This window comes from Thalia democratica, chromosome 9 (genome assembly GCF_965202585.1).
Source record: "Thalia democratica chromosome 9, ktThaDemo2.hap1.1, whole genome shotgun sequence".
Taxonomy (NCBI): domain Eukaryota; kingdom Metazoa; phylum Chordata; class Thaliacea; order Salpida; family Salpidae; genus Thalia; species Thalia democratica.
Genome location: NC_139173.1, coordinates 18,647,751 through 18,672,144, shown reverse-complemented (window position 1 = coordinate 18,672,144; position 24,394 = coordinate 18,647,751). Strand labels below are relative to the sequence as shown.

The window sequence follows — 24,394 nt, the reverse complement described above, 5'->3', positions numbered from 1 at the left end:
TCATAATAGCATTATAAAATTGACTTAAGTATTTTATAACAAAGGTAGCAAGTAAAAAATAGACTACTAAAATTTAAATTCAAGATTTATTAAAATAAAGACATTACGCTTATACTAAAACATACGTAACATAGTTGTATATTTAAATTATAAAAAGAATAAAAATATAATTAGTAACAATTCATACAGAAAAATTGAACTCAAATTTACTATTTTTATTTATTTTAAGAATTATTTATTGATATACAGTAACTTCTCGCTTATTTATGCACATTGTGTCCTCAGAAAAAGTGCGTAAATATACGAGAGATCGTAAAGATACGAGAGGTACCAAATATACTTACTATAATGGCTGTTTTTTGATATTGCTTCTAGTTGAAAGTAGACTTGGGACTTTCCTACTTTTAACAATTTGTTTACTTTATTTATAAATATAAAAATAAAAGATAAAACTATACATATATTAAAAGAAAGGATTTAAATTTATATAAAATAATAATACTTGTAAAAAATGTTTACTAATTTCAATAATAAGTAGGTTTTATCTTTACCTTTATAAATATTTGACTTATTTGATACTTACCATTTATACTCTATTCCACTTAAAAAATTCAATTTATAATTAAGCATTTGTTTACAATTAAAAAATTGTATGGTGTCTATATAAACATTTGTTTCTATAGCCTTTTACAAAAATATTCATTTGGTACTGTAATGGATTTCTTCTTTTGAACAAAAACATAAAAATATCATAAAAATTAATCTCTTATTGTTAACAAAATTTCTGATATACTGAGGTATAATTAAATGTTCATCAATTAGTCAAGTAACATAAGTTTACAAAGTCTAAAGAAATAGAGAGGTGAGTTAGCATTTAAAAACATATTTTAAACTCAAAATATACAATAAACCTAATTTGTGCAACATTAAAAAAAGTAAAAGTTTTATTTTTTGAATTTTTTAGAATTCTAAAATGCGTAACTAAACGAGAGTGCGTAAAGATGCGAGATGTTATTGTACATAAAGTACGTTATTACCGACAATTTTTCAATCAATAGTTATTATGAAGTTTTTTATGTCAGTAAAACATTTAATTAAATAGAAACAAATGAACTTCATAATAAATGTATGTATATTATTTTACTGTCGTGTAATAAAGTTGATAAACTAAGTTTATATAATTAAAAATTTAAAGTGTCGTTAACTTGTTTAGAACTTTGGTCTACTCTTAGTTTTTGTTACTAACTTAAATCTCAAAATAAAAAACATTGTGGAGGATTTTAATGTGATTTTATTGGTAAACTTTGATCAAAGTTTTCTTTTTAATGATTAATAACACTAAAAACTTTCGTCAGAGAGTCAAAACGTCATAAATCATCAATTTAATCACAAAAATAACATTTATTGACAGTAATACCGACTAGAATATTTTTTAAATTGTTAAGTACAGATTATAAACGTGTGTTTTACTAATTGTTGTGCACAATCTATTAAAAATACTTGAACTCATTTAACTTGCGACATTAAAAACTTTTTATTTCAAGAATTTGATAAGTATTTTGATTTAAAACTTGATATGAGCTTCTTAATAAAGTTTCCAATTCAGCATTTTTTTTATTTTATTCTTGATCATTCAACATTTTTTTGCATATGTTTTATTGTTTATAATCACTTTTCGTAAACTTTTGAAAATATAGTTTTAATAAACCAACTTAAATTAAGGGTTTTCAGTTGAGTAATAATTAAAATTTGAACGTTTAAAACAATGTCAAAGTTTAAAGTAAACAGTAAAAAACACTCATGACATACTAGTATGATATATTTAAATTTGATTTTTTTTACACTGATATATACAACAATTTCTTGAGAAGTAAAAGACACTTTGAGAAAAACTTATTAAAATAAATACTATATGTAATTATAACAAACATCAATTACATCATAGTTGTTTTTATACTTCTCTAAATGTTATAGTCTTGAGAGATAAACTAATTTATATATATTATACTTTTTAAGGCATAAGTATTGTACCTAAAACAGTTCATTAGGCTTTACATAGTAGAATGAAGATTTAAGCTTTGTTTTTAAATTTACAGAAACAAATAAATTTTAGTGCATGAAAGAGTTTAAATGGTTGATTTTGTTGTGTATTAATTCCAAACTACCTTCTTTATCTTTAGTTTCTTTTTATCTAACAAAGAAGATTCTATGTAGTCTAATGCTACAATATTAAAAACAATATTTGTATAAAAGTTAAAAGCTAAACGACGTGTTTATTTATATAGTATAACAAAACGGTATTTTTTGTTTAATAAAATGTTCTATTTACACTTCTAAAATATTTAACAATAAACTAAAATACTTAAACAGCGTTTCATTTTAGTAAACTTCTAAGTATTTTATTAGTCTAAATGTTCTTTTTATAGAAATAGCGTTTTACTATGATCTTCGTTAAGTATACGAAAAAAGCTGGAAGTCTTTATCTCAGAACTTTTTTAAACGGGCGTAAGTATACAAAAATTGATATATAGCTACAGAGATTATTATAGGATAAAGAATATTATCCAAAAGATGTTTGTTCAAAATACTGAATTTAAGCATTTTAAAGTTTTATACTTAAAACAAAAATGAGTGTTTATAGTTAAATAGTTTTTAAAGAAAAACAGTACTTTATGTAATATTATAATTATTTGATTTCTTAAATGTTTACAGCTAATAACTATTAAATTCAAAAATAATGACTATGATATTTTGCTAGACATTTTATCAACGTCTGTAAGCAGTTTGGTTAATTATTAATCACCAATATACTCTGTCTGTAGGAAGGTATAATAAACCAATATATCTATAAAAAAGCATGTTTTTAACTACTGTTTTTTTACATAACCCAAGTACTGCTTTTGTTAAAAAAGATTGATATATGAAGGTCATTCCTAATATTTAAAGTTTAATTCAGCTTTGTTTTGCAAAATAACACATGATTACAAAGCAAATATAAGTTTTTGATCAAACAAGTCATTGTTTACCTTTTGAAAAGTTTGTTCTCGTCCTTGCTACGGCATTTTTGTTTAATATAAATTGCTGTGTGTTTATGAAACAAGCATCTTTTTTCAAACCCTATTTATACTCTTTATATGTTTAATTGTTAGAACAGACATAATAATGAGACATGTAAGCTAACTATATGTAAACTGGCTTTTCTTTTTTGTTCAAGTCGTACGATTATGTTTTTGTTTATTTATATTTATTGATTAAAAAACAGACTATGAATAAAAAAGTAGCTTGTAAAGTAATTTACAAATGTTTTGTATCAAAGTTTAAACTTTTTTCAAGTGAAAAACCATGTTTTTATTTACTAATAAAATGTTTTGTACTGAAAAATAAAATAGTGGCTATTTATATGTTAATGAATTTTGGTTGAATCATTAAAAAAATATTTTCTTTTGATAATTTTCTTGATGCAGTGTTTTTAGTTAATACAAAAACTGAAATTGATTGATATTCAAAATGGGTAGAGATAAAAGTTCAAACCAGCTAAATGATTACGCACTCAAAAACAAGGTATTCAGAAGTTTTTTGTTGTTTTAGTTTGAATATAAATCATTGTAAACATAGTCTGTCTACCATTTGTTTAAAAAGATATAATTTAATGCATCAAAACATTTTTTTGAACATTCAAATTAAACTAATGAATTTAAATAAATCTTTAAAGGGTGGTGAACCTCTTATGACGAGCACTGGAGCTCCTATAGATGAAAAGCTGAACTCATTGAGCGCTGGTGAAAGGGGTCCATTACTTTTGCAAGTATGAATGTAACAACAGACGATAATAATAACTAGAGTATAAATTTTTTAAATCAAACCAAAGAAGTTTTAACAATATTGCTTAAGTCTTAAGTTGTTTTTAGGTTATATGAATCAAAATTTAATAAATTATTTGTATCAGGATTTTACCTTCACCGATGAAATGGCTCATTTTAATAGAGAGAGAATTCCAGAAAGAGTTGTTCACGCAAAAGGAGCTGGTTAGATAACTATTTTTCTAATTAAATTGAACATTTTTTATTTAAGTAAAAGTTTTAGTTACTCAGTAGTTATTTCGTAGTAAAAGAGCATATAATGATATGAATTAAAATACTTTGACAGTTAAACAACTTTTTTGCAATATAAAAGCTGATACTTATTAAGATACTTTTCAATGTTAGCTAAAAAAGTTAATGAAAGATAATGAACTAGTCAAAAAAATAATTTATTTACCTTTTTGAGTTTTAATTTAATAAAAGTTAGAAATTGAAATGAACTTAAAACATTTTTAAATATAACTTATCAATCTATTTTCAAAGGTGCAAAGGGGTTTTTCGAAGTAACTCATGATATTAGCAAGTACTGCAAGGCTGATATTTTCAATAAAATTGGTAAAAAGACTCCAGTCGCTGTTAGGTTTTCAACTGTTGGTAAGTAGAATTGATTAATATTAAAGAAACGTAGCGTTTAATTCTTAAAAATAAGCCCTTTAAGTACTATTTTAATATATGTTATTTTTTAGATTTTTAGTAAAAGTAATAGTACATAATTTTTAATTTTTCTTTTACAAAATCAATAATAAAAAGTGTTAGAAAACTAAAACTTAGGAAACTTTGGAAATTAACCCTTAAGAAACTTTAAAACAAATTTCAGTACTTTAAGATTTTTGACTAACAATTAAAAATTATTGCTAAGTTTAAATTTTCCAAAAATTTCAAACTTTCTTACATTAATAGGCAGATATTTGTTTAAGTCGGAGTAGATCTTTATAAGTTATATTTAGTATAAAAATGTAAAAACTAAGCAAAGTATATTCAAAAATCATCTACTAAACTATTAACTGTTACAAGACCAGAACTTTATATCAATATATAATTAGGCGGTGAGTCTGGCAGTGCAGACACTGCAAGGGATCCTCGTGGTTTCGCAGTTAAGTTTTACACGGAAGAAGGAAACTGGGACTTAGTTGGTAACAACACACCAATATTTTTTATTAGAGATCCTATTTTTGTTAGTATTTTGTTGTGTTTCTAATGAGTAGTGTTTTTTTTTCATTTTTTAAGCAAACTTAATTGATTAAAATACTTTAAATATTACTGTTTGTATAAGCGCGAATACTAACTTTAAACTCAGAGCATGTTAGCTTAAACTATTATTTTTTTGTTTATTTGGTTATATAAAAATACTTTAAGAACATAAACGGTGTTTTTCTACAGTTTCCTTCGTTCATACACACTCAGAAACGAAACCCAGTAACCCATCTTAAAGACCCTGACATGTTTTGGGACTTCATTTCACTAAGACCTGAAACCTGTCATCAAGTGAGAATAACAAACCATCTAAAACAACTATGACTTACTTTAATGAATTGAAATGAACTACTTCACTTAATGATGGGCATTAAATTTGTGTAATAAAATTTGTTACAGATCAAAATAACTATCTTAATACCAATCAATTACAACAAAAATGAAAAAAAAAACTAGTTACAGAAAACTATTCTAAACCCATTAGAAACTTTCAATACAAACATTTTTTATAAAAGTTTCCTTTCCAACATACTATAAGAGTATACAACAAAACAATTATTCTTAGGTCAGCTTTTTGTTCAGTGACAGAGGCACCCCAATGGGCTACCGTCACATGAACGGTTACGGCAGTCACACCTTTAAGCTTGTCAACATAGATGGAGAAGCAGTCTACTGCAAATTCCACTTTAAAGTAATTTTCAACTTAAAATTTCTAAGCATTCTAAAGACCCTTATTAACAATTTTCTTTCTTAATCAGTGCGACCAAGGAATAAAATGCTTCTATGCTGAAGAAGCGGACAAAATGGGAGCTGAGGATCCGGATTATGCGATCAGGGATCTCTACAACGCGATTGCTTCCGGACAGCCCCCATCATGGACGCTCTACATACAAGTGAGATAGTTAAAAATATCTGTACTTAAAGTGAATTTATAACTACTGAAAAATTATGTTTCTTTTTCAAAATATTTAAAAAAAAGTTTAGTTAAATAAACTCCTTTAGTTTAATTACGTTTGTTTTTTGTTTCCTTTGTATATTTTTAATTACAAAACAACATTTAAAAAGTTGAATTAATAAATCTTATCTTTTTTTTGCAATTGTTGACTTTGTATTGTTTGACGTGTTACCAGCTTTTATTTTACTATAATAAGTACAAAAAAATAAACCGCAATCAAACATCTTTAAAGTAATTTTTTTGTCGTATCCTATTAAGTTTTTTTTAAACAAGTTTATTTACTTTTAAATGTTTTAAGAAATTGTTTTGTCAATAAAATTTTGTATTTTTGTTAAAACCATTACATTTATACTTTAGTATTTTTATACTGTTTATTTAAAAATAACTGATCAGATATTTTTACTTGACATACTGAAAAAACTAAAAAAAACAACATCCCCTCATATAATTACTACTATTCAAAAAATCTTACACTTGTAGTCATAAAAACATAATTTGTGTGAAACTAAACCTTAAAACTGTGTTACTTAAAAAAGGAGACTATACACTAGCTTAATTGTAAAAAATTGAAAAACCACTATTATCTGTAGTTTTATTTTTGTTTGAATCAAACCTGAAAACATAAAAAGTAAAAACAATTTAACTATTTGTTTAAAAAGTAGAGTACTGATTTTATTCAAAGACTAATAAAACACTTAACCTAACCTAAGCTCTTTGATGTGTAAAACTAAGAAAAATGAAAAACAGTAAACATGCTTAATGTAAAATAATACAGTTTAAACACTTTTTTTTCTCTACTTATTTTTTATCAGGTTTTTTCTTATCTAAAATTGTTTAAACAAATAAAAAAGGGTTATATATAGAAAGTAACGATCTTGATTAAATTTCAAATTAGTTAAAACAACAACATTGTATATGGCAAGTGAGTAGATATAATTCAAGGTCAGCAGCCTTTATTAAGTCACGTGCCAATTTTCACTTGAAAAAATTGCTTGCGGGTCGCACTTTATAATAAAGTGTCTTCTTTTGACCAGTTTTATTTAAAATAATCTTTGTAATTAATATAAAATAATCTTTTAAATCAAAAATAGTATTACATAAACAATATTTAAGCAACAAAGATTGTAAATTTTAAAATTATAAGCTTTTCAAAAAATAAGTTTCCTTAAATATTTTATTTTTCTTTTAACCTATGATTTTTAGATGAAAAGTACATTGCAGGCCGCAGATTTTTGCTTCGAGGGCAACATTTTGCCCAAGGGCCGCAGTTTGCCGACCTCTAATTTAAAACTTTCTCCTGAAAAAAACATTTTTTTACAAGACATCAATAAATAAAAAAATCTTTAATGAGTAAAATTTAAAACTTACAGAACTGTAGAACATGTAAATTAGTATTTTTGTATTAAGTAAATAAATACACTATAACGTATTAATCATTTATTTGAAATACCAAATATAAAGAAACATTTTTTAGTTTTATTGATATAAAAGACGCAAAAAGTAAACAAATATTTGTTTAATTAAAACTCAATGTAAACTTTTTTACATAAGTTTACTTCAACTTTAATACTAAAATGTATAAAAAACTTTTTTTTTTGTGGTTTAAGTAGCAACAATTTTTAGTAAAGTTAATGAACATACGATAAAAAAGTGCTAGGAAGTTAAACATTTTTTTATTATTTAGGACTAATTTTGAACTTTTACCTAACTGAAAACATTAAAACTAAAAAGTTTAATTCTATAGGTGATGACTTTTGATGAAGCTGAGAATTTCAAATGGAATCCATTTGATCTTACGAAAGTTTGTTTTTTCTACAGATTCGTCAAAACTTGTTTGGTTTTAAAGATAAAAAACAGAAAAATTTCTTAAATATATAATTTTAAATTCTTTTTACTTATTCTTTGTATAACTTTAAAACTTTATAATAACTTGGTTTTACTATAAACTTATTTTATGCTAATGTTTTTTACTTATTTTATTTTAGTTTAAAAGAAACAAGCGTGTTAGTCAACTTTTTTAGGTGCTAACTAGTGTTTTTTTATTGCTAAAACTGTTTTTCCTAGACAAAACATTATTGTAAACACTTTTAAGTTTATTTTTAAGATATTATTATTTTTCTAATTTAAAACTTGTGATAATTTAAGTATGTATTTTTTAAATAACTCATTTATGTAATCAATTTAGTTAATTTTTTATTTGCTAGATGTTTAAGTTTATAAAAAGAAAATTTATACTATACCTTTAATCATATCTAATGTTGACGATACAAGTATAAGTTTGTTAAATCTTTATTTTGTGCACTTATATTTTAAAAAAGAGAATTTTAAACGTTGGGTTTAATACATTTTTAAGCTAATTAAAGCAAGTTTAAGTTCGTAGTGATTTTGAAACAAAAGAAAGTGTTTTTTATATCCAAGCAAAAATACTTTTCAGACTTGGCCTCAAGGAGAGTTTCCTCTTATTCCAGTTGGAAAGATGACTTTAAATGAAAATCCGAAAAACTACTTTGCAGAAGTCGAACAGATTGCTTTCTCACCTTCTCACATGGTCCCTGGTGTAGAACCAAGTCCTGACAAAATGTTGCAGGTTTACAAGAAAAATTATAATAAGACAATTTATAAGTGTAATTTTTTATTTTTATGTATTTATTCCAAACTTTGTTTAAACCATAAAATTCTTTATAGTTACTACTCACATAAATATTATACATAAATATACATGCTTTTTTTCTAATGTGTGTTAATATTTTATAGACTCTTTAGATCTGTTCTTAAATTTATTTGAGAGCAGTGAAACGCCGTTAGTCGGAATAAAGTTTTAACACAAAAACATCTGTGGTAAGATAATTTTTAAATATCTTATTAATGAAGATCATACAAATCAAAAACAAAAACAACAATTTTTTAAAGTAAAAAATGTTGAAATACCTATTTGGTTCAATTATCTGATAGAATATTTCTTTAAGAAACCCTTAGAAGTATTAAGAATATTGATAACTTATAAAAACTTAATCTTAGTTGCTGGTAGTTAGACTAACACCTTTTTGGTTATAAAATGTTTATAGAAAATACTAAATTTAATTTCTAAGTAGTTATAAAGCTATGAAAAACATAAACATTGTTCTTATAATTTTCAAATAAATAAAGATTTGTCAGTTTACTTAACATCAAAACTTGTTGTCAAACTACGAATTATACTAGATCAAGTACTTGTAATGATATTATAATATATATATAACAAAAAGATTGAATAATAAAAAACAGCATGCGTAACTTAAAGACAACCAACTTTTATTTTGTTTCTAGTAGCTTAAAAGTTTAAACAAATAAAAAATGTTAGTCTTAAAGTTAATTAGTCAAACGGTTTTAAAATAAACAGTTGTACTTATTTCTACACGTTAACAAGTACAATTTTCCCAGGGACGTCTATTTTCATACCCAGACACACACAGACACCGATTGGGGTCTAACTACATGCAAATTCCTGTCAACTGTCCGTTCCAAAACAAAAGAAGAGTGACTTCGTACCAGAGAGACGGGCCACAATGTGTAGCTGACAACAATGGTTAGTAAATTTATACAAAAAAAAAAGAACGACTAAAAGTCGCTTAGTTATCAATAGTTCTTCCTTTTACAAAATCTCTAACAAAAGTACAGTTTTAAACATTGGTTTAAGTTTTTATATTTTACTTGTTCTAAACTTGTAGCTGGAGCACCGAACTACTACCCAAACAGCTTCAACGGCCCGGTGGACGGCTTGAGAGCAGAGGCATCGAGGGAGCGACAAACGAGAGCTTCGACCTTCCAAGTGAGCGGCGACGTTAAAAGATGGAACACCGCTGACGACGACAATTTCACTCAGGTATAATTTAATCGATGTTTGTTCACTTTTGATGTTAAATGTTGATAGCAGTTAAGTACAAGTTTTCGACTTAGCTAATATATGACTAAACTGTGAAACTTAAAATTTTAGTTCAAATACAACTTTATAACTGCTTGCTTTATATCAATGTTAATTAAAAATATACTTTTTATATTTATTATATCAGTAAAAGTTATAGTAGTTAAAGATTTTTTTGCTTAAATTAAAACGGAAGCTAATAATTATAAGTAAATTAAATAAAACACAAAATACTTATTATAATTAGTTAACAATGAAAAAATTAACCTTTTTATAGTTGTTAACTGCAAAATAAAGCGGCTTCTGATCGGCAAAAACTTGATCTCTGTTGAATATAAGTTTTAATTATAAAACATTGTTTTTGTTTTACTTTTTATATGTTTGTGTAAGGCGGGTTAGGAGTAACGGTTTACAATAAAAAATGGATAAATGGGTTAGGAATAAGGGCTTAAATGTTATTAATGTACTGCTGTAGTATTACTTTAACTCATTTGCATAATGTTATGAATGTATAAAAATAGTCTAGAACCTAACACTGCAGCTCATCCTTTTTATAGTAACACAAAGTATCTCAAAATTAAATAAAAAAATAATTTTGAGTAAAACAAATGTATTTATTAGTTTTACTAACAGCACGTTCAACATTTTCTTTCAAAAATTATATTGTTTTTTGATAATATTTTCTTTACTTACAAACACAGCTTTTTCTTCCAAGAGGTTAAGATTAACTTTTTTGTAGTAGCTTTAAAAGAAACTATGTGAATATATATTTTTTTGTGGTCATTAGTAATGGACAATTTTATTTGCTTGATGACTCATTATTGCTTGCTTATTTCGTAAGTTTTTTATCGTGTCATTAAGAAAAAAGCTTAAAACTATTTCTTTAATACAAAAAAAATTCTAAGCTTAACTAAACTATACTAAGAATGTTATATGTGATTATAGGTGGCACAAAATATCTAAATCTATTTATTAAAAGGCCAAAACTAATCAACTTATTTAAACATAGGTTGGAATTTTTTTCAACAACGTATTGAACGAAGAGGAACGCGTAAGATTAGCATCAAACATTGGAAATCATTTGAAAGGCGCTCAAAAGTTTCTTCAACAGAGAGCTGTAAGTCTATTAAGTTTACCTAAAATTTATTTAAATAACTTGAATTATTTTAATTTTAAAAGTCTTTTGTATAAAAACATATGAGGTTTTGTCTGTTGTTCGAACCTTAAAGTTTAACGCTTCGATATAAGCACTTAATTTCAATTATCTAACATAATTCATTTTATTTTAAACTTAATTCAATTTTTTTTTTATAGATTTCCAATGTTGATAAAAACAATAACATAAGCTTAGCTGTTAAATACTGTAAATACAGTATATTTTTTGTTTGTATTTCTATTTATATTTTCCGAAATCTAGTTAAACATTTAAAGCAAATAAAACTTAATTAGATTATTACTTTAAAATAGCTTATTTTATGAAGTTGTTTTTTATAAAAAAGCATAAGCACATGTGAAAAGATGTGCCTGAAATAGTTTTGGAAATGCAATATGTACCCTAAAAACCTACTAAAAAATGGAAACGGGTCACTTTTGCACGAGGGGGCACTTTTGCACGAGGATCACTTTTGCACAGTTACTCTTTTGCACGAGCGTCACTTAAGCACAAGTGAACACTTTAGCAGGGCGTCACTTTTGAAAAAAGAGGTACGCACCCGCATTAGTTAAGCGTTAAGTATGCGTTAAGTACGCACTAAATCTCGAAATAAACAAAAATAAATATTTTACAATGTACTATACACGGGTGCGTACTTAACGCGGGTGTGTACTTCACGTGGGTACGTAATTCACGTGGGTGTATACTTTGCGCGGATGAGTAATTTACGCGGGAGTGTACCTCTTCAATTTCGTACTTTGTACAAAAGTGACGCCGTGCACAAGTGACCCTGCGTGCAAAAAAAATCACCGTGCAAAAGTGAAGCTCGTGCAAAAGAGTCGACGTGCAAAATTGTCCACTCGTGCAAAAGTGAGACCCACTCAAAAAAGTATATTTAAAATTTACTTTGTCTTTATGGAACTACAAATCCAAGACTAACCTTGTCTTGATTTAAAATACGTGAGTATTGTGATTTTTTTGTTTATAGTTTGTAAAGTAACTAACTCTTTTTTTCTTTATAAAAATTTAAACTCTAATTTTTCTTAGATAGATAGCTTTGATCAAAACTTGTAAAGGAATAATTAAAAGATAATAAAGTTAGAAAATTTTAAATACTTAAATTTTCAAAAGTTACTACTTTTTTTGAAATTAAGTATATATTAGCTACTTTTCGGTATGAAAAGAATAAAAAAATTTCAAAAATGTAAGACAAGTGTTTTTGCTTTGATTTAAAGTGTATACCTTATTGGTGTGCCTACTGTGTTTATAAGTAGAGTGTCATTTTTATTTCTTAATGCATAAAAGATATATATACTTAGTTCTTTAAACATCATAAATTTTTGTACTAAATAAAACAAATTGTGTTCGATTTCATAAAAGAATAGTGCAAGGTATTTATTTTTCAATTAATTTCAGAAAAAAAAAGCGTTATACTCAAAAGTTTTAAACATTTTTCAGATTGCTAACTTCACTAAATGTGATTCGCGCTATGGAGCTATGATTCAGTCAGTAGTGAACGGGGAAGACATTTCAACTAACAAGACCACAGTTCCTGCTAGAATTTAAAATGTAACTCTATGTGTGTACTTCATAAACTTTTGAAATGTTTATACTTTTAAAGCTTTAAACTATCTGATAATTAAAGTTTTTAAAATTACAAAATGTATTTTGCTACTAAAAGTAATTTTTCTAATTGAAACTGACTATTTTTTTTATGGTTTACTTTACAGAATTTTTTTCTCAGTGTTTTAAATGCTTAATGTTTTAATGTCGACAGGTTTCTTTCGTAAACTTTAGCAATAAATAAAGTCGTTTAAATTTGATACAGTTGTTTTCAATATACTAGTATGAATATTCTTTGGTACATTTTGGGGATAGTAAAGCTTTTTATACTTGCACATATAATTAAAACATAAAGTTATAGATTAAATATATTCAAAACTGCATGTCTCCACAATAAACAATTGGAAGAACGTTTTAAATTTGCTATTTTTATGGTTGTTTATATATAACTAAAAGTAAATATTTATTTACTAAACCAGTTTTTTAATCAATAACAAAGTGGATAAAAGTATAAGAAAACAAAGTTCTAGAAACTATAAATAAGTTCTAAGAAGTAAAACAATTTTTTATCAGGTTTAGTTATATTTATAAACATAAATAAAATGTTTAACAGTTGTTGTATATTGTAAAACTATATAATTTATATAAATAAAATTCTTGTAAACACATGTAAGAGCATAAACTTTCCAAGTTAGGTAAAAAACATGCATTAAGAACCTTATTAAAAGGAGTTAAAACTCTTAACTTAAAGCCAACAATTGAAATATTTCGTTAGTTTATGAAAAACTTATATATCTTAAGTTTTACAGAGATTTATTTTTTGAAGTTGATCTTAGTTTATTACAAAATTTTAAAGCTAAAAATGTCTACTAAGCTTTACATTACTTTACTCAACTACGATTTAAAAAAGGTTTAATTACATATTTTTGATTTTCTTTATCAAAATTAATTTATAACAAATTTTTATAGAACAGTAAAGACTGCGTAAAGTTTATACATTAGCTAGCACCTTTTATGTCCATGGTTTCATCGCTTTTAATTTTAAAGTGATATTAAAGAAAAAAGTAGAAATCTAGAACTAAATAATATTTAGTTTGTTATTTTTAAGCTCAATGTAGTTTTTTATAAGCTGAGCTAATTTTCACAAACTTATGAAAAATAAAACTTAATTATAAACTCATTTAAGCAAAAATTTCAAGAGCTGTTGCATTTTTTTCGAAATCAATTAACAAAGCTAGCATTATTTTATTGGAAGTTGGCATGGTAGTTAAAAAGTGACAAAGTGATTATTATAACTTACGTCACTATTCTGAAGCATTTAATTTTAATAAATATTCACAACGGATAGCTAACGATTTCTCAATAAAGACATGAATCGTTTTTAAAAATATGGTTTAAATTTATAAAATTTAGCAATGGGAGCAGTCTTGTCTAAATGTCACACTAAAACTCAAAATCGTAGTTCATTCAGGAAAAGTTTTGATTTTGGAGCTAATATTCAAGAGGAACAACTTGAAAAGATTAAAAATCATCCAAACAGGTATAAACAGTGAAACAATTCATAAAAGATCTGTTTTCCGTAATTATTGCATCCTTATTACTAACTAATTATTAAATATTTTTTTCAATTTCTACTAAGTACTTGCTTTTAGTTTAGGGTAATTCATTTTTGTTTTTATCCATTAACGACTCGAAAATGCATCTTTTTTAATTCTCATCATCTAGAAATTAAAGAAAAATTGTCAATTTAAAAGCACATATAATTTCCAACAAACAATTTGTTGAAGTCACAGATAGAATTTTAAAACAAACAATTTTTCACCTTAAACAATTTACTTAATTATAATAACGCATCAACAAATAAATAGTGCATTTATAATCAGGGACACGTTCAAAATCCACCCAGTCAAATTCGAGAACCGCTTACCAAACGAGGGTAAGGGTTAGGGGTTATAGTGATAGTGAAAAAAAAAATAAAAGATAAGAAATAAAAATAAATAAATAAATAAGTAAATAAAGAAAATGTAAAAAAGAATCGGGTTGATTTTGAACGCGGGTGGATTTTGATAGTATACCTACAATGAAAAGTAATTTTGAAACTATCTATTAACAAATATTCACACAAATTAAAATAAGATTAATACAATTATATATTTTTTGCTCAAACACTTGAAAAACGCAGGGAGCGTCGCAAGTCTTCAGCCGCGCCCAGCACCGGCTTCATCGCCGAAAACAAAATCCTGGAGGAGCTGTGCGAGAAGCTGAGCCTGGAGGTGGACGAGACGGTGCCGATCATGAGCAAGGTGGAAACCCTGAAGGTGATCAAGAGGATTTCGGAGAGCGACAACGGGACGCACGAGGAGCAGCTGAAGATGATTAGCGATAAGTTGGTGGATCAGATAAAGCAGGAAAATATAGGTTCGTTGGTCAAGGTAATTTCGCTTACTGTGTTGCTGAGTTATACGTTTTTTTTTGAAGTAGACTAGTTTTTTTAAGTCATTTATACTATAGTTTTTTTTTTTTTTGTCAATTCCTTTAAAATAAACAGTAGTTTAAAGTAAGTTAATTGTTTTAGATGGAAAATTGGTTAAAATATTAAGTTATGTTAAGGTTAGAGGAACTGTATTATCAACCTGATAAGCCAAATTTTATATTAGTATAAATGTTGATAGGTATCAAATAAGTATAACAAACAGATAAAAAAAATTATTAAAAATACTATCAAATTTATGTCAATACTTTAAGGACATCGTTTTCAATTTGGATACAGGAAAAAACTTAAACCGAAACTTTTGATCGATTTTATATTTAGGTCTTTAGGAGAATACTTACAATGTTGTATCAAGTGTAATTTAAATGACGTCTTTTCTGTATAAAGTTAAAACTGTATTTCGATTCTTTTTAGTAATCGGTATTAAAAAAAGATGTTCAAAAAAAAAAACTATTAACATTTATAGAAGTTGTAACTTTTTTTTTAACTATTTACAAGTATAAAATAAAATGAAAACTGATGTTGAAAGTTAGCATCATGAAAATTATATATAAAGTTTTATTGTAGTAACTAATTTCCAACACAAGTATAACAACCAATTTAATAGAAGTTTTTAGTTGCAAGTATGTTAACTTAACTTAATGCTCTTTAAAGTCTTAAGTAAGTAATTTTAACAGTTTTAATAAAATTTTTTATCTATAACTAACAAATGTAAAAAATGTTTTTTTAAAGATATGAAATATTTATTTTTATTTGATATTTGTTCAATAGTCGCATACTTAAAAACTGAGAAACTTAGTAATTGTTTTTCTCAAAATTAATAAGCTATTATTTATCAATCTCCGTTGTAGATAGATTACTGTGTCTTATTTATTTGTTTTGAACTCAATAGTTAAATTATTATTTGTTTTATACAAAACCTTTTGAAAGTCTTAGTTATATATATATAAAATTTAAATTTTAAAATAGTTATGTCATCTTTTAATAATTAATTTAAACTTTTTAAAACTATTTACCTTAACAAAAACCTATATAAAACCTGGATGGGCAAAAATGGGCAAGGACCTGGACTTTAAGGACATCGTTTATCATTTTGATACAAGAAAAAAACTTTTTTGGTTCAAGGACCTGGATACGCAAAAAGACCTCTCGGTCATCGAATTCTTTTTGCGTATCCAGGTCCTTGAACCAAAAAAATTTAAAGCAATTTTTCGTTTTTGTTCAAAAAACCACTTACTACTATCATATAACTTTTACATAATAAACCAAACTTTATTTATTTATATTTGCATCAATCACAACAAAAACAGTTTTCTATCAATTTGTGACAATTTAAATAAAACTAACTAAGTACTTTGCTAATTAGAATTTGTAGTTAAACTTGTATTTTAAAGCTTGATTCTTACTTTACGCTTAAATTAATAGACAGTTTATATTTGTTTTTTGTTTTTATAGAGTCTTAATTTTTTTAAAGAACTTGCATGTAAATCTTGTGAATTAGTTTTGTCTTAATTTTCTTTTAAACAACTAAATACAACTATTCTTAACAGAAATTATGAGAAAAACAACTTCAAAACGTAAGACAACAAGCAACAGAGTATCAAACAATGAAGACATTTAAATATATTTCGTAAAAATATAAAACAAATTTAAAATATATTCTTGTATTATAACTTAAAAGAATTTTTAAATGATAAACAAGTTTACTCAAAAATATAAACAATAAGTTTTACATATACTTAATATAACTTATACTTTATGACAACCTTAAAAACTACGAGTTAAAATGGTTGGCTTAAAATTGAACTACTTTTAATTAACTAACTTTTTTATTAAATTTGGCAACTTTCAATTAAAGATTGAATTTAACATAGCTTATTGTAAGTAACAAAAAAAAAAAAACTTTTAATGCACTAACTTGTTTGGGTTTCAAAAAGTTAAACTTTTATTATTTGCAGAGCATACTAAAGAAATTTATTGTAAAAATTTAAACCAGAGTTTTATTTCATTTTTTATGAAAAGTATTAAGCCAACCAAGAGTTTTATTAAGTTGTTTTTTTACGTTTGCTTTAGTGAATATGCACATATTCACATTGTCAAAACTAAAAATGAATAGAATTATCGCTTAGTATTAAAAGAAGACTGCTCTTTTTAAATTTTCTTATTAAGAACTAAAAAGCTACCGATATACAATTTATGATTTTATAATATTCAGTAACTATTTTAAGAATCTAGTTTTTTTAAATATAACTTTTGCACTGTGTTCCACTTTAATGCTAGGATTAAATTAAATTTCATTAGCTAGTTATACCAGAGACAGTGTAAAACGGTTTTTTTAAACTTAGTTTTTTTAAGTTTAAATTAGATTTAGAGACACAACAATACAAAGGTTTGAGATTAAAAATGTGCCATAAAAAGAAGCAAACTAAAATAGAAAAAAAAAACTTTTACATTTATTTTTTTTTTACTGCTAAGTTTTTAAGCATGTTTAAAAAATAATTGAGGCTAATCTTAATTATGTGTAAAAATATCTTAATGTTAATTTTTACAGATTTAATTATTAAATGGTAATAAGTGGTTTTTCTGTAATAAAACAAAGCAGTGATTTCTAAATATTCCTCTTAAGTTCGCACTTATTACGAAAATAACGTTCTGCTTGAAATAGAAATCACTTATTTTTCAGCTTAACTTAAAAAATTTTATTACCTACTAAGTAATGATAAAAAAACTATCTTATTTAAGGTTTTTAACTAATAATGAAATGAAACGAAAAAAAAAGGAAATAATTAAAAAAAATACTAATAGAATTAAGGTAAAATACAAAAAATTAACGAATATAACGAAAATCTTTAAATATCAAGATAAATACTAATAAAAAGATTTTAAAACATATTTAATAAAACTTACACGTAAAACAAACAGTTTAATTTAGATTAGCATCATTTATTATTGAAATATGAATATAAACATTGTCTAGATCTAGAAGGCATATGTAGTTTAATAGTTAAACATATTTAAGTTAGTTATTTTAATAATCATTAACTAAACTTAAATTTCGGGGTTACACAATAAATTAAAAAAAAAAATTACATGTAATTTTAGAGCTTCAATAAAAAATAATGTTTTTAAAAAACTTATTTTATGTTTTAGGAATTTTTATGTCTCTTCATAGCATAAACTACAATACTAATTAGGCTTTTAAGATGTTTGGAATTTCCTGTTGAGTTTGCAATTTTGAGTTTTGTTTAAAGTGTGAGTTCAAGAGGAAGACTACTATACTTATAACTTATAAATTAGATGCAATGTTAGTTTTTTTTATTTTATAAATATGAACACAACCTATGGTTGATAATCGAAAGGCCCTAGAACCAAGTATTACTAACGATTTTCTTTGTCGTTAATAGAATAGACTAACAATGGCTATTTACAATAGTATGCGATGGTTTAAATACAAATTCGTTCGAATCTAATATTTTGTAAAAACTTGAAAGTCACACTTATTAAACTTTTGGTTTCATTACATAAAGTTTAATTATTAATCAATTATAAAAAACATTTTTTTTACTATCAAATAACACAACTGTTTTATTTTCAACTATTCATACCGTATTTTATTCTTTCAATGACATTTAAAAAATAATTATATCATCTTAATCTAAAAATAACTAAAGTTTTTCAATAAATTTTACTGTTTTTCAAAAATTAATTATAGTATCTAAAGGATTTTGTTTTGTGTCTTAAATAACTAGTTGCTGTTTAATAGTCTACAAAGGTTTTATAAAACAGCAGACAATGTAACACAATTTTTCGATGTCAGTATAACAATTACTGTTTTGGAAATATTTGAAGTATTTATTTTGTTTAGCATCTTTACTATTTAACAATTAATTAATATTCAGCATCTAAAAAATTACTATAAACATTAGTATTAGTAAGTCTATGTTAAAAATTTTGAGTCACAAAACTAAACCAACAAACAAAAATGGAATTATACAACTTATAAAATTTAGTTACGCAAAAAAAAGTCCAGAGATGTTACGCACAGCACAACTAAAACACTCAACATTTTACATGTATAAAAATGTAAAAGTGTATTAAATTTTCTTGTGGATAAAATCTATTGAACTGTTTTATTTTAAAGAAAAACGATTTAAACTTGTAAGTAATTCACCAAAAACTTTATAAATGTTTTTTTTGTTTACCATTTGCTTAAATTAAAAATAAAAACAAAGGTAAAAAGCTTCTGTTATACTTTTAAAATCCAGTACAAAAAAACTTTGATTAGTCAAATGTAAAAGATTTATGTTCTGTATAAATTTTTTAATTTTGAATCTAAACGATTAAACTAATTTAAGCAACCTTGTTACATTATAAAAACTGATAATTTTATAAACAATTATATAACTTTTAATGTTCCTAGTTATGTTTTTGAATAAAAAAACATTTTATTTTAGATATAGTTCGATTCAAGTAGACTTTAACTAATCTAAACACTTGAATAAAAGTTAATTTTTTACTTACAAGTATTACATAAAAGTATAACATTTTTATTGCTTTTTACTTCAGTTAATAAACTCAGTTTAGCTTTTAAAAAACCTAACTCGATTTAGGTAAAAGGTGGTCCTTTTTTTCTAAGTTTGCTTCAAAACCTCTCTGGTTTCAGCAAAAATTAAATTAATTTCAATTATACTTTTATGCTCTAGAAATTTGTTTGATGAAGCAGCGGCCGGCTCGCTTCAGAACAGTGTAATTTAGTAATAACTTTGGTGTCTATTGTTTCCTGTTAAAAAGAAAAGGAAAAAAAACTGACGTAATTAAGAAAGGCATAAACTTAAGCAAACTACCTGAAAAACCAAAATTTGTACGTAAACACTTTTAATTAACAGCATAATCGCAACTCTTACGTTTCAATACAAAAAAGGCATTGATTTTGGTCATTGAAGCTCTTTGGACGGTGTTAGTTTAAACTAGGAGAAAACCGACAATATGGTAAATTAAAAGAATGAAAAGGGAAACGCTGCCAAGCATAATTTTTTGTTTGTTGTTTGCGTAAGACGATACTCCAATGAACGGACGGTCTTTGATGACTTTGAAGAATTGAAATATTCATGTAATGCTCTTGATGTCATCGTTTAAAAATTAGTTTTAAACGATTGACGGTATTTATAGAAAAATAATAATATGATCTTAAATATGGCAGCTATGAGTAGAAGAAAAGTGTTAGTTACTTAAAGTGTTCGAAAAAACTAAAGTTGAATTTGATTTACAATTTATCAAAATTAAAGTATTTTGAAAGTAGTTTTGAACAATTTTTAGTGTAAAACAGCATTCAAATCGAATTGTATTTTAGCAAAAACTTACTAAACTTTTTTTTGTAGACACAAACCGTAAAACTTTATTTAAAAAGTTTTTAATTGTACGAAGTGTTTAAACTATAGTTAGCAATCGATTATGATTGGAATGGTACAATATATCTTTATAAATAAAAAAGAAAAACTTTAATGTATTAGTTTTCAACAAAAAACAAATTTAAATATTTTCAGAACGTGTTATTACTTTACTAATTTTTTTGTCAAAAAAAAAACGAACGAACATGACTTATATTTAAATAAGTTCTTGTTTCTAACCAAATTCCACAATTATCGTATATTATAAAAAGGTATACTAAAGTATGGACTTACAAAACTTAAAAAATAGAAATCTTTTTTTTTTAGTTATGTAACATTTTTATTCTAGTTCTACCAAAACTAAATAGTAGCACAAAATTTTTATAGGTTTTATAGTATTTGACTTATTTATTTTGAATACTTAGCATAAAAATCAGGGAAAAACAGTTTATACTATTTAACTATAACTTGTTCATTTCAAAATTAAAATTCTGCAAGTTCTTGTTGTTAAAATCTTAAATTCTTACTCAAATATGACTTTACTTCTTAATTTTTTCTTAAATATAATATTTAACTTTAAACTGTTAAACAGCTACAGTTCGTTAAACTTTTTCAATAATGCTTATCCTTTACTCTTGCTTTATTTTTCTACTCCGGCTAACACATTTATATTTTTTGAACCTTATTTTTAAAATAAAATTTTCACTGTAAAGTAGCAATTTTATTTTCAAAATTATTTTCTAATAATTTCTAAATATTGTCTAATTCTTTTAAAGTATTAAAACAGTTTCAGGTAACTTTTTACAATTAATTTTAACGTGTTGAAAATATATTTAGTATTTAAACTGATAGAATTTATTTATAGGGTTATATATTTTGTACTCAACTATATGTCGGTTGTACTAAAGTTTGTTGCTTAATAAAACTAAGAAGACTATTATAAAATCAAGAATTTAAAACTTGCACCTTACTTTTTATACTTATGTTTTGAAGTTAAGTAAACGTTTAGTTTCTATTTTGTTTAAATTTTATTTTGTAAGTGTAAACAGTAATTATCTATTTAGTAAAACAGAATTTCGTTAATTAATTACTTCAATAGTTTTAAATTATGAAGGAAAAACTTTCCTATACAATCTAAAACTGCAGCAAATTTAATTAAGGTATTTTATAATTTAAGAAAATTTAGCTTGCTGAAAAAAGGCAAAGAGCAGTATTGCTTTTCGAATTGGTTTTACGCTAACTTAAAGTTTTTTTTTGAGATCAAACTAAGTATACTTTAACATGAAACAATAAACATAATTAATATCTGAACAGTCTAGTTTTTTTATGGTGTAATCATTCGTTTGTTGAAGAAATTTCTCAGAATCAAAATTATTCCATAGTTAAAACACTTTGACATAATGAATAAAACATTTTCAAATTATTTTATATTTTCAAAGCTTGTTTGAAAACTGAGCTTGTTACATAAAATTTGTAAATTGCTGTATATGAATTACAGTTTTAATTTAAAATTAAACAGTATAATGGTCTAGAACTTATTACTCTATTTTTGCATGTTGAAAATATACTTTAAAAACGAAAAAAGTTAAAATATGAAAAATGTAAAATATAAAGTTTAAAAATATGCAATTGGTAAACTACTCTTATATATTTTAATTCAATGTAAACTTTTGAAGCTGTACAATAAATAATAAATTGTATCAGTTTTAATATACAATATACTGTTTTGTACATAACCTTTATGAGTAAATTTTAAAGATACTAGAATAATGTGTGCAAAATAAATTAAAAAATTATACTTTTTATGAAATTAGTAAAATATATAGAATGATTTATTCTCTAAAAACTTCAAAAAATTACACTTTAATTGTTAAGATTTACTCTACGGTAATTTTTTTTTAAATTACTATATAAACAGTTTAATAGACTTAATCTCCGATAAAATTAACTTTGAAACAGTTTTTTAAATAAAAATGATTTTGAATTTATCTTAATTTCACTTCATTAATAACACTTTGCTTTATTAATTTTTCAAATTCTAATTTTTATTTTTACACTCTCATAATAACAACGATATCTTAAACTTCAAAGATACGTCTTTGCTTTTAATTAGGTACATAACAGGTAATTAACACTCTCTAAGAAAAAATTTGACAGTTGAATATATATTTCTATACTTATCTTCAGAAACTAACAGTAGAAATAGAACATAAAACTATGAACAGTTTTTAAGTAAAAACAACAATCAAAAATGTTTTGTTTACAAAGTTTCTTTTTTTACTTAAAATTAACTATTTTGTTTCCTTTAATAGCATTTAGGTTTAATTTAATGATTGCTTTACATTGATTTTTTATTACTATCATTGATCACTTTGTAAGTTTAAAGTTTTGTTGTTTTTGATGAAAAACTATTAACTAATATCAATATGTTCTGTATTTACTGTAAGTTTCTGAAGATAAGTAGATAAATATATATCAAACACACAAAAAAACTTTAGATAGTGTTTTTTTACTTGTTATGTACCTATGTAAACGATATTTAGAATATATAAACTGGTATATAAGATGTTTAGTCAATCGAAACACGTATTGGTTCTACAAAATATACAACTTACACTCAATGCGTAGGACAGTACGTAGTAAAAAAATAGTTTCAAATATGTAATTTTTTTATCATAAAGAGCACTTTTACAGACATAAATCTAAAAAATTAGCTATCAAGTCTAAAACGTGTGAACTTTTATGACTTAAACATAACTAAATGTACTCAGTGGAAGTGTAGTGAAAAGCATTTATCTATAAAATATTATACTCGGTTATTATTCTACGCCTTACACAGTTTATCTTTTCAACTTATTTTACGTTTCACAGTTTAAAAGAATTTTAAAAAGATATATGATAAACAAATAAAAAAACTAAGCGTTAAAAGGATACTTATGTATACTGTAAAATAATAATAAAATGATAATATGTAAACATGTAATTTTTAAGAATAGAAATTACGTACCTCTGTAATACTTTTCAAGCAGAAAAATTATCAAAGTTTTAAAAAGTTAATTAGAAGCAATCAATCACGAATTATTAGAGAACTACTACAAAGCTTAACATTACAGCTTTTATTGTTTCACGGAAAAAGTGTTCACTATAATTTTTATTTATTATTCTTTAAACTTTTATCTAAAAACGTTATGACTTACTATTTCACCAACATCAAAAATTTTTAGTACTAGGAAAAAGTTGTTACAAATGTAGTTAAACTTAAAATATCAAAATCTAAAACAGTTTATATCTAACTGTAAATATTTTACAACTTACACTGCTTAACGACTGACAACTTTTTACCGAAATGCGAATATTTGTCTTACGATTATAATGTCTTAACGAATAATTTTAAAAACGTTTATAAGTTAAACTATTAATACTTAAAATTCTTAAGTAAGTTGAATTTCTAAAAGTTTAATTTTTTAGTTAAAACAAAAACAAATTTCATAAAAAACCATACTTTTTTTCTTACATTTTCTATTTATTTTTTTAAGCTCTTATTAGCCCCTTTCAACCATCAATTTAGCCCTAAAAATCATCTTAGTTTAAATACTTTACAAAAATTAAAAAACAAGTAACTTTTAATAACAAAATTAAAAAACATTTTGGACTAAGTTTCTTCTTAATTTTTTTAACTAAGATGATTTAATGCGTTTTACAAGAGTTTTCTACTAAAAAAAAAAAAAGAAACTAACGGTATTTAGTATACGATTATACAAACTTATAGAAGTACTTCTTATTAGTAACAAAATATTGATTGTAAATTTAGCATTTTACAAAGTCATTTATTGATATAAAGTGAATTAAGCAATTTTACAACACCTACTTTCAATATACTTTTTTTTAGA

At 24.6% G+C, this 24,394-nt stretch overlaps 1 protein-coding gene across 1 annotated transcript; it reads left to right on the top strand.

Moving 5' to 3' along the window:
- The first annotated feature begins 3,507 nt into the window (after positions 1-3,507).
- LOC145844340 (catalase-like) lies at positions 3,508-12,629 on the top strand. Its single transcript, XM_082951729.1, has 14 exons — positions 3,508-3,561; positions 3,713-3,805; positions 3,947-4,025; positions 4,344-4,454; positions 4,904-5,034; positions 5,241-5,345; positions 5,620-5,745; positions 5,813-5,947; positions 7,754-7,810; positions 8,444-8,596; positions 9,430-9,574; positions 9,717-9,871; positions 10,920-11,027; positions 12,522-12,629. Exons 1-14 carry the CDS (start codon positions 3,508-3,510, stop codon positions 12,627-12,629), a joined length of 1,560 nt encoding a protein of 519 aa, XP_082807855.1.
- Positions 12,630-24,394: the final 11,765 nt, after the last annotated feature.